The sequence below is a fragment of the Panthera tigris genome, chromosome D3, assembly GCF_018350195.1.
Source record: "Panthera tigris isolate Pti1 chromosome D3, P.tigris_Pti1_mat1.1, whole genome shotgun sequence".
NCBI lineage: Eukaryota > Metazoa > Chordata > Mammalia > Carnivora > Felidae > Panthera > Panthera tigris.
Genome location: NC_056671.1, coordinates 54,925,070 through 54,942,170, shown reverse-complemented (window position 1 = coordinate 54,942,170; position 17,101 = coordinate 54,925,070). Strand labels below are relative to the sequence as shown.

The 17,101-nt window shown below is 40.8% G+C and overlaps 1 protein-coding gene across 2 annotated transcripts in view; it reads right to left on the bottom strand.

The window, feature by feature from the left end:
* ASXL3 (ASXL transcriptional regulator 3) overlaps positions 1 to 17,101 on the bottom strand; it is a 175,049-nt gene that overhangs the window by 12,444 nt on the left and 145,504 nt on the right. For both annotated transcript variants that reach the window (XM_042962698.1, XM_042962699.1), the window contains exons 10-11: positions 3,854 to 3,950; positions 1,660 to 1,765 (exon numbers count right to left, since the gene is read on the bottom strand). In XM_042962698.1, coding sequence (XP_042818632.1) covers positions 1,660 to 1,765; positions 3,854 to 3,950 — 203 coding nt within the window. The remainder of the gene's footprint in view (positions 1 to 1,659; positions 1,766 to 3,853; positions 3,951 to 17,101) is intronic.

Below are 17,101 nucleotides of genomic sequence, written 5' to 3'. Positions count from 1 at the left end.
TTAAAAGCCCCAACGAGAGGGTGCCTGGGTGGTTCAGTCAGTTACGCGTCCAACTCTTGATTCTGGCTCAGGTCACGATCTCACGGTGTGTGAGATCAAAACCCATTCCACACTGACAGCAGGGAGCCTGCTTGAGATTCTACCCCTCTCCTCGCCCCTCCTATGTGCTCTCTCTGTCCCCCTCTCAAAATAAACATAACATGACACAACACGGCACAGCACAGGACAACACAACACAACACAACACAACACGACCTAACATCTCCAATGAGGACTTTGATGCAGCCAAGCTTGAGCAATATGCTGGTGACAAAATACGAAGGCATAGAAGTAGTCTGCTGCATTTTTAATTTTTGAGAAAACACATGAATTATCTCCTGTTAGTTCTGTTTAAATATGTATACGCATCCATGGTTCTAGGAGAGCAAGTGAACACAAGCCTTCCTCCTTGAGGGTACTGCTAGTTAGGACACTCCACCAATGCTAGCCTCCTCTGAGTAAGCAGGCTGTTAATCATAGGATTCCTTTTCTTTTTTTTTTAATTTTTTTTTTAACGTTTATTTATTTTTGAGACAGAGAGAGAGACAGAGCATGAACGGGGGAGGAGCAGAGAGAGAGGGAGACACAGAATCGGAAGCAGGCTCCAGGCTCTGAGCCATCAGCCCAGAGCCCGACACGGGGCTCGAACTCACAGACTGCGAGATTGCAACCTGAGCTGAAGTCAGACGCTTAACCGACTGAGCCACCCAGGCGCCCCATGGGATTCCTTTTCAAGAAGAGCACTCAGATGAGCCTCTTGACATCGTTCTCCCTGTTTACAGGGGGAAGTTTGTGAAATTAGATCAAATGGTACGGATTTTGTTACTTGCCACCACCTCAGTATCATTTACACGAAACGACAACTCTTAAGTATTAATTGTGCATATGGGAGTTCAAGCACAAATTCCTTTCTAAGGAGGATCTAAGGCCACTGTCCACTGTCAGCTCCTAAATCCTTCCTCCTCCCTTAGGGACCCTATGGTCTCAGAGGCTCTAATTCTGCTCCAGTAAGATATGTCCCTTCTAAATGTGAGGCAGAGGCGAAACTCCTTTCAATTTAATTCAGTCACTACCACACTTCCATGTGGCTTATTTTAAAAAGAAATGCACACGCAGAAAAATAATAAACTAAAAGCTGATTACACTGACAAAGGAAGATGGAAAGAGTGAAGAGTAATACCTCAGGCTGTCCCCCAGAACAAGGACTAAACACGTGTATATGCACAGTCAACATTTTAGGAAAAAATGTGAGAATCGAATGTGTCTAAAACTATTTATCTCTGAAGTATCTGTTAATGAATATGCTTGGATTAAAAACAGGAGATTTTTACTAAAATCTAGTTAAGAAAGCCATAACGGACTTCTATCAGATTTCATGTGCAATTTTCAGTCCGAAATGAATTTTCATGGACAGGTTATAAACCCTTGAAAATGCATTTTTTAAAACTTTAAGTGCTGATACGCTGCTATAATTTTACCTGCGATTTCTTACACTGAGGGACTATTGCCTTTTATGGCAGCCTTATTAAGCTTTACAGCTTTTCGTGTGCCATGTGAAGCAGAGAATTACACTTTCATTTCCTTCAGAGAGAAATGAGAAAAAAATGCTCTCGTACTTACTTTTCTCCATAAAACCTTTCAAAGAATTTTTCTTTCCAAGGTTCTGTTTTCTTTTCCTTCTCAATTTCTTGCCTTATCCGCAACTGCATTTCTGGAGTAAACTCTCCTAGAAAGAAAATGTTTATGTATGGAGTAAGAGTGGCCGTAGCTTCTGCCAATTAATAAAGAAAACACGTAATTAATTTGAGTAAACTTTTATGGATGTTGAAAAGAAAAGGCTGAGTACTGATAATATTTCTACAGCTTCTCTTTTTATGGACATCGCTCAAATAGTCATTTAGCCCTAGATGAACTTTAAAACCCTCAGCAAATTTACTGTATGGTAGGGGCTGCGGATGAAATAGCGTATATTCAGTGCCCTTAATGAAATCAGTCTGGTGGGAGAAAAGGCACACAAATTGACTATAATATAATGTCGAAAGCCCTGTATGGGCCATAAGAATAAAGGTAGAAGAAAAGGCACTTAATTCTGCCTGAATCGATTAGGGAAGACCACATACAGGAAATGGCTCTTGAGTTAGCTTCTGAAGGATGACCAAGCTTTTATAAAGTAATTAACTCACAAGGCACAGAGATGTGAACATGTGTATTTATGTTCTTTTGAGTGGCCAATTGTAAGCAGAATGTAGGAGTAGGAGGAAATGAAATGGGAAAGGTAGGCTGAGGCCAATTAGCAAATACATGGTTTAAAGAGAGTTCTAGGGGCACCTGGGTGGCTCAGACAGTCGAGCATCTGACTTGGCTCAGGTCATGATCTCACAGCTTGTGAGTTCGAGCCCCGCATTAGGCTCTGTGCTGACAGCTCAGAGCCTGGAGCCTGCTTCAGATTCTGTGTCTCCCTCTCTCTCCGCCCTTCCCCCGCTCATACTCTGTGTCTCTCTAAACATTAAAAAAGTTGAAAATAAATAAATCGAGTTCTACATTTTCCCTACAAGTGACAGAGGGAGGCCCTGATGGCATTCACTCGGGGAGAAATATGGCCAAATAAGTGGCTTAGAGACAAGATGAAGACACAAGAGAACTCCAGCCAGGAGGCTGTCGAACAGCACAGAGGAGAGGCAGAGAGGACAGTCAGGCCAGCGGCTGTGGGGATGCTCAAGGGGATTCAGATCCACAGCACAATTAACCGTTCATGACCAAGTCAGCCTGGGGAGAAGAAGAGGACCAAAGAGATCATCAAGTTTCAAAGTGAGGAGCTCTGAGGACAGTGGTGACATTAGTAGAGATGGGGAACAAAAGGGACAGCAGATGGTAAAGGGAGGATGGTGAGGTTAATATTGGCATTATGGTTTCAAGGTGCATGCTATCGGCTAGGGTGATCCAGCAGGCATGTGGAATAGAACGCAGGATTAGGAAAGAGGAGCCAAAGCCAGAAGGTTTTTGGCATATATGGGCCGTACACCATGGTGGGGAAGGAGGCTGGTTAGCAGATGTGCACAGCCCCAAGAGAAAACACCAGAGAAGAAAATGGCAGAGACATCAACATGCACCATCAGACGGAAGAGCACAGCTCCCGTAGGAGGCTGAGGAATGGCTTTCAGCCATGTGGCCGCAGGAAACAATTTAAAATATATTATGAACATCTCAGGTACATGGTTTCAACTTGGATGAGGTTAAAAAAAAGAGAGAGAGATTGCAGAAGGAACGTGCAATGTCAAGACTAAGAAGAGGACACTGCCTTTGCCATTATAAAACCCTTAGTATTCTCCAGGAGGGATTATTTCGGTTGCCACACCCACCTAGAACAATGTGAGCAGTTTAGGGAGTAGAAATGCGGAAGCACTGGTTATTTTGAGTCTTTCAAGAAGCTTAATGACTAACAGAAGAATAAGGTGAAGCGGTGGTTTTAGGGGAAGAGAGTATTAAACGAAGATTCTCTAGGTTCTAGGACATTAAGAGAATACATAATGCCTCAAACAAGCGATTAAAATTCCCACTCCAAAGGGACTCGAGCTACATCAGAAATTGTTGTTCTGTTCCAGATAACCTCACGTTTCCTTCAAAAACATCAGACATCAAAAATGCCAAGTATAACAAAGAATTAGTGAAGCCATTTGGAACAGATCAGGAGTTTTTACTAAATTCAAGTTTACTTCAGGGGGAGAAAAAGGCTCGGAAATCAGAGAAAGGCGTGAAGCTCGGTACAGTGTGTGTACTCAAACATGTCAAATAATAATGGAAAAGAGAAATTTACCTTCTGCCAGTCGCTGTTTCCATCCTTGTGCTGCATATGCAAAGAATTCATTATTCAGAGCTGAAGAACTGAGGCGTAAAATTCCATCACTTCCCATCTAGGAAATAAGCCGAAGAAAACAAGACGCCATCAAGAATAACTCAAAACAAAAGTACACGGGAAAGAAGAGAAAACTGAGGGTGGGGCAGGAGAGAAATAGCGCGGGGTAGAAGGGAGGACAGGAACCTTGCAGAAGGTGAATCTCCTGGTAGGAAAAGTGCACTCTACATCGACTATTATATTGACAAAAATACATGAAGTTAAAGGAACTCTTTATAAGGCATTTCCATCACAGGTGGTGAGTATAACTACCGATCCCGATGTGTGGGATTTCATCAAAAACAGTTTTATACCTTTTATCATTTCAATATGCCTTAAATGGTACCACATTAAAAATCAACATGTTTATACCTTTAGATCGTGTTTATAAATTAAGTTTTCTAAAATCTGTGGAGGCTAAAGAAATCCAATCTGGTCACTTGGACTCTTTTGCCGGCTGAGGTTTAGACAACAAAAAGTTCTAAAACATTAAAACAAATACACCCACACTGTCAGATATACCCCGCCCCTCTCTCCTCTCCAACTGGGAAGCACACAAAAAAAAACAGGTAAATAGTAAAGTGTAAAACAGGGGCAACTTTATGCTACTAACCTTTTTCCTCAAACATACTCCTTCTTTTAAAATTCACATGTAGAAGGGATTCGGATAAGCATCATCAAACTGGATGCTTTTACCTTTCCAGTTATTTACTGCACCTTCCGTGTGCATGTAGTCTGCTTGCTGACACAGAGAGTGAAAGAATCGGCCATTGCCCTTGGCTGGCCGCCCAAGCGGTTGAGGAGTAAACATGGAACACCACACCATTAGGTGGGTGGGAATTAAGAAGGGCAAACAATAAAAGCTGAGGGATGACATCTAGGTGGACAAGAATGGTGAGGAAGAATGTGATGCCAGAGGCAAAACCGGTGCAGAGTCTTGCAAGATAGGATCTGAACAGAATGGTTTCAGAAATAAAGCACGTAGTGTTACTGTCACCGTGACCAAGAGCTAGCTCTACTGCAGAGGCAGGACATCACAGACAACCGTAACGGGACCACGTAAGAAGGTGCGAGGTGCTTCAGCCTGCTGGTCAAAGGCCTGGCAAACTGTAGCTCCAATTCGATTTTCAAAGATTTCCTCTTATGGCCATAGACACACTTCACGTGTACTAAGCCCCAATTGTCACTGCTACCTGAAAGCGTGCCCAGAGATTTCTCATCCCCATGTTCGTTTGTTCGTGGCCTTTTCCACACTCCATGTTCACCCCTGAAATACCACCCCTTTTTAAAAATTTCACTCAAATGACACCTTCATGAATGTGTCAGCTGAAGCATCGTTCAGGAGCAAAGCAGAACACTGAATCTCAAAGTAAATATTATATAATTACTCTAAATTGGATAACAGTAGATCGAACTCAGAAGAGAGACACTGTGAATAAACATGAGGGATGTTGAATGCTGCCATCACGACATCCACAGGGAACCGCGGAGCTGACATTCTGAGTTTCTTCATCTAAGAAGATACTGATAACCATGCTAAAATATTCAATACACTTCACAAATCTCAGGGAAGACTCCATTCATTCATTGAACTATTGTTTACTCACTCACAGCTCCTTCAGCCTTTGTCAACAGACGCTTATTAAGCCACTCACGTGAACCCATGTACCCGGCTCTTGTATACAGTGGCAGCAGAGAAAAAGCCCCCGCCCGTGTGTCGAATATGTTCTACATATAGCAGATACTTCGGGTCCCCGTGTATCTCTTCCACCTGCCTGAGTTCAGCGTGGCTGTAATACAGTTATATCACCAAGCCAGCATCCCACCTCAGTGTCCTCCCACAGCCCCAAGATCCGAATGGGTAAGTTACCCAGCCTTCCCACCTTCTGACTGGACAGTTCTAGGACTCCGGCTTCTGGAATGCCGTATATATGCACTGAACCGATGGATACCGTTTGGTCGTGTGCTCTCAGCAGCTGGACTACATGGGCCTGGGAACCAGACACAAGACTGTGCCAAACCCTGTAAAATTAAAAGTCCGTGCCCCCGGGGGAGAATCATTTCTACTATGTCAGGGTTTCTCAGCCTTAGGCACTACCATCACTTAGGTCTGGAGACTCCTTTATTGTGGTAGCTGCCCTGCGTGTTACAGGCTGGTGAAGAGCATCCCTGGCCTCTACCCACCAGATACCAGTAGCAATTGTGACAAGTTGAAGCGTCTTCCAACATTACCAAACGTCCCTCAGAGGCAAACTCATCCCCAGGTAAGAATCATCGCACTATTGGACACGGGCTCCACCTGAGCCAAAACTCTGCCTGGTTACTTTGTGTCTCTCAGGTATCAGCGGGCAAGGGGAGGACTTACTGGACAGGTGAGATAATCAGCCCTAACCATCACGAGGGAGGGGGACTGCTGCCATAGCGTGGGGGCAGAGAGAAGGATGTGGGGGGGAATGCTGGAGATTCCCTGGGACATATGTTGGTGCTTCTGTGTCTGGTGGTAACAGAGAACGTGGATTATAGCAAGGACAGTCAGAATAGGAAAGGCAGCCAAGGGCTCAGACTCCTCAAGGATGGCAGTTGGGGCCACTGAGCCAGGCAAACTAGCAGAATTACTGGCCGAGTGTAAGGAAATTCAGAAATGGGTGTCAGAGGAGGGAAATGATAAGCTTCAATTACAGCCTTAAGACCAGCTTGAGACCAGTAGAGCCTGCAGCTGGTCCGCTAACCCCCTGGTCAAAAGTCTTGGTCTGCCCCCCCTCCCCACCCCCACACCAAAGTATGAGCAGCCACTAATTAAAGTGACAGAGTGAACTTAACATGAACCACAACAAGGTCTGAGTGGTGCAGAGGTAGACCAGACGGGACATTTGTGATTCCACATCTAGCCTACAGGAATACAGAATATCTGGGGCAACAAAGCGCACTTGCCCGGCTCATGCCTACAAAACTCTAGGACTTTCTCGGATGCAGATACAACCTGGAAGTGCAAATCTTGGTCCTTGGGGCAACACCCAATCTATGAGAGACGAGGGTTTGTCATGGTGAAAGGTCCTGCTTTCCTGCAGTGCTGGGACAGTTTTGGGACTCGTTCTACACATTTTCCTAGAAAGTCCTCCATAGAACCGAGACCTGGTTATCCGGAGGGTTTTTCCTCTCCTTGTCTTCGCATCATCTAATCCCTGGCTTCTTCTTCCAAACTGACTATACTTAAGTTCTTATTCCAGGCTCCACTTTTGGAGGGAAGGGGCAGGGGAGGATCCTAAGTAAGACTGAATCCAAGGGGTTTGGGCTTTATCCTCTATGTGGAAATGGTCCAGTGAATGTACCATATAAGGTAAACCTGAGCCTTGAGGCAGGGGTTGAATCAGCACGGTGCCTCAGGCTAGTGGCCTCCAGATCCAAGTTAGCCCCTTGACATACCCCTGTATATTAATTGCCTTTTTGGTGTGTGCCACAACGGGAGAAAGGTCTAAAGCACTGCTCTAGGTAACGAGAACTACCATTAAAAAGGTCTAAGCCTAGGAAAAGCCCCCAAAAGTTTGTGCTTAAAATGATAATTCTGTCACCTTTAAAAAGGATGAAATGGAGAGGAATGTAGAGATGCAAAGGCATCGCTAGAAGGTAATGGAATCCTTGCATGAAAGATAATAAAAGAAAGGCAAATGTGAGATATTCAGGACTGGGTGCAGGGCTTCAGGACTGAGCAGGTAAAGGCAGCAGATGCCAAACGGGGTCAGTATGCTTCCTGGAAATGGGGTGGATGAAACGGCAGCTAAGCTTCAGAACAAGTCTTTAGGCAGCGCTATGAAAGAGGTCTGGCAAAGCCCAAAGGATGCAGAGAAAGTCCATCAGAATGATACCTCTAAGAATCCTGAAATGTTCTGTGAATATTGACTCTGAATGTCTGTGCATGGTTTGGGAGCCTTGAGAAAAAACTTCACTTAGGAAGACTAAAAGGGAAGAGGTTTTCTTATTATGCAGATTTTAAATAGGACTAGTAGGTGGAAGGCAAGTCCCCTGAAGAGGTAAAGAAATTTACTTGCTATGAAGTGCATTTATAGAAGGTACAATGAATAGGTTCGAATTTTTCTATATTTGAAGACATGCATGGTGTCTCATCACCTTCTAGAGTCCATGCAATTCCTAGGTTGCCTAGATGGAAGGTACTCAAATAAATGTTTATTGCTCCCCTTGCTTTGTGTAATGAAAGATTTAAAATTTAACTCTGGTAGCTGATATGCAGGATTTTAGTTGTGTGTATTTCCCAGGCCAAGGGCATGATTAGTTATTAACTGAAATTTCGGCATAATTTTAAGACACAAAGAAATACCAGATCCAGATTAGCTCTGACAGAGTCTCAAGATTTCAGCGCATGAGGATGTGAGGCAGTGTGAAATAAACACATTCAAAAATATGGAAGCCAGCCCTGAAGGAAAATGTTTTTCTTTGAAAACAGAAAAATAATATTAACTGCCAGACTTCCAGCCTGTATGAGACAGCGCAATTAAACACTAGGGCTAAATTGGACCCAGGAAATACAAGCCAATAAAACTTTTAAAATACACTATTAATTTTATGGCCTTTAAGAAATACTGTCCAAAAGACATAACATTTTAATGAGCTGGAACAATAAACATTTCTGAAAGGTTTACTTATTTATTTATTGCTGAGCTATAAATTCTTGTTTTTCAGAATACCCACACTAGAAGTGCTCATTCTAAAATCTCCCTCAACCCTCTCATAATGAAGTGTCTAACTAAGCTGTTGATAAATTATGCTTCCTTTTTAATTAGGAGGGGAAAAAAACTTTGAACATTTTAGTTGTTACAGAGGAAAATAAATATTAGTAAAGGGAAATGCATTCGTGCAGAGATCGTTTCACAAAGGTTTAAACTTCTTATTGGTGAGTGTATCATTTGCCTTTGATATTGATTTTAACAACACCCATTTTGTGGGGTGGATGTCAGTGGAATTCAAAGGGCTAAAATGCCAATGCTACTTGCATACTATCCAGTTTTTGAAGTTTGACAAATTTTAATTCTGTACACGGATACATCTATGTTTAATAATAATCCTTTAAATGTCTAATACATTCTTTATCACTTTTTTCTTATTTTGGGTTTCTTGTAAGTGATTCAGAATGCATGATATGTGGGCTGCAAAGTGGAACAGTGAGAGATGTGTCGGGAGAGTTAGAAAATAGCCAGACAATAATGGGACACCGAGATATACTAAGCAATGTGGATTTCATTCTACAGACAATGGGTGGCCATTCAAAGTGAAGCCACATCATGCTGAGTGCACCCAGGTAAGCAGGCTGCTGATTGAGATGGGGTGTTCAGGATGGGCCTCTCAAATGCTCACGATTGGTACGGGACGTTCACAGAGGCACCTGGGAGCAGCAAGGAAGCAGTCATGCAGCCAGGTGGGGAAGAGTGCGCTAAGTGAACGGCCCAAAGACCTGGAGACATGCTGGGGAGTAGTGGGACAGGAGCTGCATGGACAGAAACACGCTGGGCATCAGACCCAGCGTACTGACTGGCGTTTCCCCAACGTGAGCTGGAAAGCCTTGGAGGGATTTTGCTCTGAGGAATGGGAAGTTCTGGCATTTCAAAAGGATAGCTCTACTGCTGTGTTTAAAAAAGACTTTAGAGTAGTGCCATCCAACAGCAATAAAAATGTCAGCCACATGTGTGATTTCAATTTTCTAGTAACCACACTGAAACAATAAAAAGAAACGTGAAATTAATTCTCATACCACCTTTTATTCAACCCAAACTATCCAAAATGTTACTGTTTAAATTTATAATCAGTATGAATTCTGATATTTTTCATTGTTTTTGTATAATAATTCTTCGATATCAAGTGTATATTTTAAAACACCTCAGTCCAGGGGCACCTGGGTGGCTCAGTCGGTTAAGCGGCCGACTTCGGCTCAGGTCATGATCTCACGGTCCGTGAGTTCGAGCCCCGCGTCGGGCTCTGTGCTGACAGCTCAGAGCCTGGAGCCTGTTTCAGATTCTGTGTCTCCCTCTCTCTGACCCTCCCCCGTTCATGCTCTGTCTCTCTCTGTCCCAAAAATAAATAAACGTTAAAAAAAATTTTTAAAATAAAATAAAATAAAATAAAATAAAATAAAACACCTCAGTCCAGATTGGCCATATTTCTGTTGCTCATCAGCCACTGGTGGCTGCTGGCAGCTACTGCATGGGACAACACAGTTTTAGACGATAGAGACTTCTCAAGACACACGTATGTAGTTACTGTGATAATCCAGAAAAAGATGACAGTAGCTTGCACTAGGGTGGCAATAGGAGAAATGATGAGAAATGCTTGAGTATGATTATATCCTGACTCAGGATCAACTCAGTTTCAACTCAGGTTGAACCCACAGAAGTTGATGATGGATTGGATGTGTGGTGGGAGGGAAAGAGAATAGGCAAGGATGCCAACAAAGACTTTTTATTTGACTTTGTCAATTACAATTATGAAATTTTCTATTTACTGAAAGGAAGAAGACAGGGGAGCCTGGGTTGCTCAGTCGGTTGAGCTTCCAACTTCGGCTCAGGTCACGACCTCACGGTCTGTGAGTTCAAGCCCCGCGTCGGGCTCCGTGCTGACAGCTCAGAGCATGGAGCCTGCTCTGGATTCTGTGTGTCCCTCCCTCACTCACATTCTGTCTCTCTCTTTCTCAAAAATAAACATTAAAAAAAGAGAGAGAGAGAAGAAAATGGGAGGAGGTTTGGTTTTAAACCAATTAAGGCTGAGATGCTGATTATGGTTCCAAGCAGATACCTCAGATCTATCATTCTGCATAGAGTGTAGGGGATGCCCTGAACATAGGCAAGTTTAGGGACAGGGACTCCTCTGTCAAGAATCATCAAGAGAACGCCAAGGTATAAATGATGAACTCTTAAGACTGTCAGGGAATGGGGGTGCCTGGGTGGCTCAGTCGGTTGAGCTTCCGACTTCGGCTCAGGTCATGACCTCACGGTCTGTGAGTTCAAGCCCCGCGTCGGGCTCTGTGCTGACAGCTCAGAGCCTGGAGCCTGCTTCAGACTCTGTGTCTCCCTCTCTCTCTGACCCTCCCCCATCCATGTTCTGTCTCTGTCTCAAAAATAAAATAAAACATTTAAAAAAAAAAAAAAAAAAAAAGACTGTCAGGGAATGGAAGTAAAGAGAAGGGACCTGTTCAAGAAAAAGGTATAGGGACCAGACTAATGGAGCTGAGTGCATATGCTGTGGGTGGTAAATGAGACAAAGGTGTAAATGAGGAGTTCCAGGCATAAGGCCTGGATAATCTCGTGGATGGTGGTAGCAGAAATCAGGACAGGAAAAGGCACATGGAAGAGCAGTATTCTGGACAAAGAAATGACGGTTTTTGCTCTGGATATGCCGATATGAGGATATCTTGAAGGCATTCGAGTAAAGGTATCTAATCAATAACCAAGACTTAGAGAAAGAAGCTCAATGGCAAGGGATGAATCAAACAAAGAAAACTAAGAATTCTTAGCAAAGAACGTGTATTTGAAAACATGGATATGGATGAGACCATGCAAGAAGAATTTACCGAAAGAAAGAAAAAAAAGAAAAAAAAAGATGACTTTAAAGCAGAGACCTAGGAACACTAATCTAGAAGGAATGGGCAGAAAACATAGATCTGGCTACGAAAGCTGAGCAAAAGCTGTCGGGGGAGGAGGAAAATCCGAACAAGGGGCAGAGAGGCAAGGGAAGAAAGTGATCCGTACTGTGTGTGTGCTAGTATTTACCAAGCCGTGTAGAATTATTTAGGTCAGCAGTATGTGCAGCAGACTATAGAAGTTGCTGTGTCCAATAAAAAATCCCACAGTCTTTAGAGCAAAGACAAGCCAGGTAGAGGGAGACCAAACAGAAGACAAACGCAACAGCCAAAGAGTGATGAGCAGACGAAGTATATAAGTTGTCATCACTGATCCTCTTATACCTGATCAAGCACCCAGGGCTCTTGTACTATGTATCCAGTAAGAATTAAAGTCAGTGTATTCATGGTCTCTAAAGGGTAATTTTTCATTTTTTACCTTATCATCTAATAGGATTCAGGTGGCTCAGGAGACTCCAAATGCTCAAGGTTTATCCATAAGGGAAGATGTAATTCTTATGCATGAAGTTAGACATAAAAATGAAAGAAGGTTGCCGAGAGACAGTGTCAGTAAGGGGAAGAGGACCAACGACAGACTAAGAACAATTTGGCCAGTGACTTTGGAATGCTATTTCCGAAACTGCATTAAGATAATATTCCCCAAACTGTATTTTGCAAAATAGGAATTTTAACAGGTAATTTTAATTCTAATGGGTAATCCATCTAAAAGGAAATGGATTCTGCCATCCAACAAATATGGCTTGTATTTACTAAATGTGATTAAATAGTTTTCTTTACCAAAAGTATTTTCTAATATACTATAATTTAAACACCCAAGAATATATCTATCATGCAGTCTTTCCCCAGTTTTTTAACCCTGTAATCCTCTGACAGAACAATGATCAATATCTCATGGAACAAGTATTCTCCAGAACATAATTTGGGAAATGATGCATGAAGAGTTGTAAGTCAGTCAGAAGCAATCAAATGAAATAAACCTAAGCACAATGAATTTACACAGAATAGATACTAAATCCCTGTTGAATAAACGAACAAAAATTTCTCTCAGATCTGGACACAGGATAATTTTTGTTACATTGCAGAAATCAAATGTCCAAAGTAAATAAATAAAATAGTGAAGATAAAACTGGAGAATATTACGCTAAGTGAAATAAGTCAGGCAAAGACAAATGCCTGATTTCACTTACATGCGGAATTAAAAACAAAACAAAAGAATAACAACAACAACAAAAAACCCCACGCTCTTAAATCCAAACTGGTGGTTGCCAGAAGAGAGGTGGGTGGGGGATGGGTGAAATAGGTAAAGGGGAGTAAGAGGTACAAACTTGCAGTTATAAAAGAAATAAATCACGGCAATGAAATGCAAAGCATAGGGAACATAGTTAATACTGTACCAATGCTGTATGGTAACAGAGGGTGACTATACACATCGTGGTGACACTGAGTAATGTATAGAATTGTTGAATCACTATGTTGTAGACCTGAAACAAATATAGCACTGTATGTCAACTGTACTTCAATCATCAAACAGAGGAGCAGCTAAGCGATGTTTTTTAAAGTAGTGAACACTTACAAAGAATGTAACGGATGATGTAATAAGCTTTAGACCATAGGCCTAAACAACCTCAAGTTCAAAGCCCACTTCAGGAAAACAACCATTTGGCATTTCGTTATAAAAAACACATCAGAATTTAAGTAAATACAACAACTTTTCTTTTAAAAAATAGAGATTGTGATTTTAAAGTTGTAACCAAGACGATTTGGAATTACATGGAGGTTAAAGAAGAAAGAATATCATACCAGGTCCATCCTCTTTCCACCTAATTCAATTTCCACATAGAATTAAGCTTAAACAAAAAGGAAATCTAGAGAGAATATATTACCTCAAAAAAAATCAACATTTAGACAGAAAAGTAGGAGGCTTTTGTGTCATCACTGTTATGACAGGGCTTTAAAGGTGATTTTATCATCAAAGCCTCTCTTCTAAACTGATGCCTTTTCCATTACTTGCTGCTCAGGGGATCACTGCTGAGCACTAGGGCAAAAAGGACAAGGGAAGAAGTTCAGCATGGAAGGGCTTGGGGGATGGAAGCTCCCCCCCTACTCTGAACGAGGCCAGGAGTAAGGCTTAACTAGAATGAAGTTCTTCAAGCAGAGGAATACAAAGGGAGTACATAGCACCAGTTAATTATTCAACGAGATTTTTGTGTACATAAATTGCAAAGGGCTTTGAAACTAAAGAAGATTATAGGATGGCGTAATGGTAACTAATCCTGTGGGAACTGCTTACTGCCTTCTCATTAACAAACGCACAGAAACATATATGCATATTTATCTGTGTAGCTGTATCTCTACGGGTATATATGTGTATCCATGCATATACATATATGCATATAAGTGTGTGTTTGTTGGGTGTATACCAAACACACCCAACAAACACAAAATTTTCTCCTTCCTCTGGAAACACAATTTGTAAGCATTCCAACCACTTGGCTAAGATAATGGTCCTCTTTTAAATTCTAAGAGAAAGTTGTCTCTCCCAGCAGATGACCTCCCAAGCCTCTAAGTCCACGGAGGAAATGTTCAATCAGAGGTTGTAAGGCCATCCCCTAGAGTACGACATGTTTGCAAGCAGTTTCGCGAGACCCAAGCAATGGGAAAAAAGAATTCCTTAGCAATAAGAGAAAAATAAAAATTTTCTCATAATTACTGCATATACAACCAGGAAAACCACATTTTTTGAGGGGAAATATATGAAAAAAGAAAGAATCTTTATATTGATTCTTAAAAGTTTTCCATCATTGAGTTTTAATTACTATACTTACATGGGAAATGCCTTAATCTTCCATACAATATTATTAACAACAATAATCATTTTCTAATGACTTTATTCTACGTTTTTACATACTGCCACCTTTTCTAAGAATCATCCCATTTTCAGATTTTACAGGGAGGAACCTCTTTTCAAAATGCTGTACTGTCTTTAATGTTTTAGCAGTTTGCTCAGAAGAAATAGAGCCTGTGATGAAACAGGTGAGAATAAATGAAATAACGACGTCTGATGGCAAAAATAAAGTCACTGACAGATTAAGCTTTGTTCAACTTCTCAAAACTAGAGAAGTATGTTTTCATGTTTATATGGTTCATCTCTTTTATTTAATTTTGTGGATAATTGGGACAATTTGACAGGGCTTGATGAGAAATTATTTCTTTATACAAATGCAAATAAATAAAATTGGAACAAGTTTTAGCATACGTGAGAATGTGTATATGTCTTAAAGGAGGATCTCTCTTATAACTGTATTTTCATCAACGTTCCTTCTGTGGGCAGGAAATAAAGAAAACTTCCAAGGTATCCAACCATGGAACAGAATACTAATGCTTTATTTAGTGAAAATCAAGCTCATGTTCTTGTATAGATAAAATAAGCTTATGTCATAATGTAGTGGGAAGCAATGACTCACTGTTTCTACTTGTAATACACTGAACAGCTGTGTTTAAGTGACTATCTATTAGTCACTCATTTCTTTAACAAACATTTCATAAGCATCTACTACGTGCCAGGAACCATGAAGTGGACAGCTTCTGCTGCCACAAAAGCCTAGCTCCTAGAGTGAGACAAGAAAGGGTAAAGTCCCTTTCAATAGTATAGGACCCAGAGAAGAAAAAAACGCTATGAGAACCCCTAGGCCTGGGTGTCTGGGATGTTTTTAATTCCCCCTTTGTAATCTGTTAATATTCATGCCCGAAGGTACCTCCTTCCTCCTCTCTCTAGTTTAACAATGGCTCTCAATCCACTTTTGGTCAATAATAATAACAACTAAAATCAATAATTATAATAACTGTCACTAATTTCATACCTACAACAAATCCTGAGGGTAGGTAAGTGGTGAAGCAGGACTTAACCCTCCAAAATGATACCTCTTTATATCATATGTCTTCCTTTAATTAACATGCAGGCATTCATTCTTCCACTCAAAATCTTCATATGCTAGGTGCTAGAAATACACCAATAAAAAATATATGGTCCCTGTCCTATAAAGTTATAACAACAAACTGTGTTAAGATTCCTGAAGGAAAAATAATAAATAATCTAAAAGAATGTTCTAGGTGCAATTGTATGCAGGTAGGATTCTCTGAAGTATTGATATCTAAGCAGAGATGTTTAAATGGAGGACGGAGAGGCATGAGCTCTGAGGTGAGTAAAGTAGAAGTCCAACAAAATATTAGCAAACTGAATTTAAAAATACACTAAAAGGATCATAAACCTCAATCAAGCGGGCTTTATTCCTGGGATGCAATGATGGTTCAATATCTGCAAAGCAATCAATGTGAGAGACCACATTAACAAACAAAGAATGAAAACTATAGGATCATTTTATTTTTTTTTAAGTTTATTCATTCATTTTGAGAGACACAGAGATAGTGCGAATGGGAAAAGGGCAGAGAAAGAGGGAGAGAGAGAAAATCCCAAGCAGTTCCTCGCTGTCAGCGCAGCGCCCAAAGTGGGGCTTGAACTCACGAAACTATGAGATCATGACCTGAGCTGAAACCAAGAGTTAGGTGCTTAACCAACTGAGCCATCCAGGTGCCCCTGATCGTTTTAATAAATACATAAAAATCATATGACAAAATTCAACATCCATTTATGATGAAAACTCTCAACAAAGTGCGTGTAAAGGGAAAGTACTTCAACCTAATAAATACCATATATGACAAACCCACAGTTAACATACTCAATGGTGAAAAGGTAAAAGCCTTTCCTCTAAGATCAAGACAAGAATGCCCACACTCATCATTTTTATTTAACACAGTACTGGAAATCCTAGTCACAACAATTAGGCAAAATTAAAAAAAAAAAAAAAAAAAAAAAAAAAAAAAAAGGTAAGAAAAGTCATCCACATTGGAAAGAAAGAAAGTAAAACTGTCACTATTTGTAGATGACATGATTCCACAGATAGAAAACCAAAAACTCCACCAAAAAAGACTAGAAGAGGTACTAAATGAATTAAATAAAGTAGCAGGATACAAAATCTATATACAGAAATCTGTGACATTTTAATACACTAATAATGAATTATCAGAAAGAAAAATTAAGGAAATAATCTCATTTACACCTGAATCGAAAAGAATAAAATACCTGGGAATAAAATTTAACCAAGGAGGTAAAAGACCTGTACACTGTAAACTGTAACACTGATAAAGGAAACTGAAGGAGACACAAATAAATGGAGAGATATTCCATGCTCATAGATTGGAAGAATTAATACTATTTAAATGTCCGTACTACCCAAAGCAATATAGATTTAATGTAGTCCCTATCAACATTGCAGTGGCATTTTTAATAGGACTGGGACAAATAATTTTAACATTTGTATGAAACCAAAAAAGATCCCAAATAACCAAAGCAATCTTGAGAAAGAAGAATAAAGCAGGAGGTACTCATGCTCCCAGATTTCAAAACACACTACAGAGCTACAGTAATCAAAACAGTATGGTATTAGTATAAACAGACATACAGATCAATG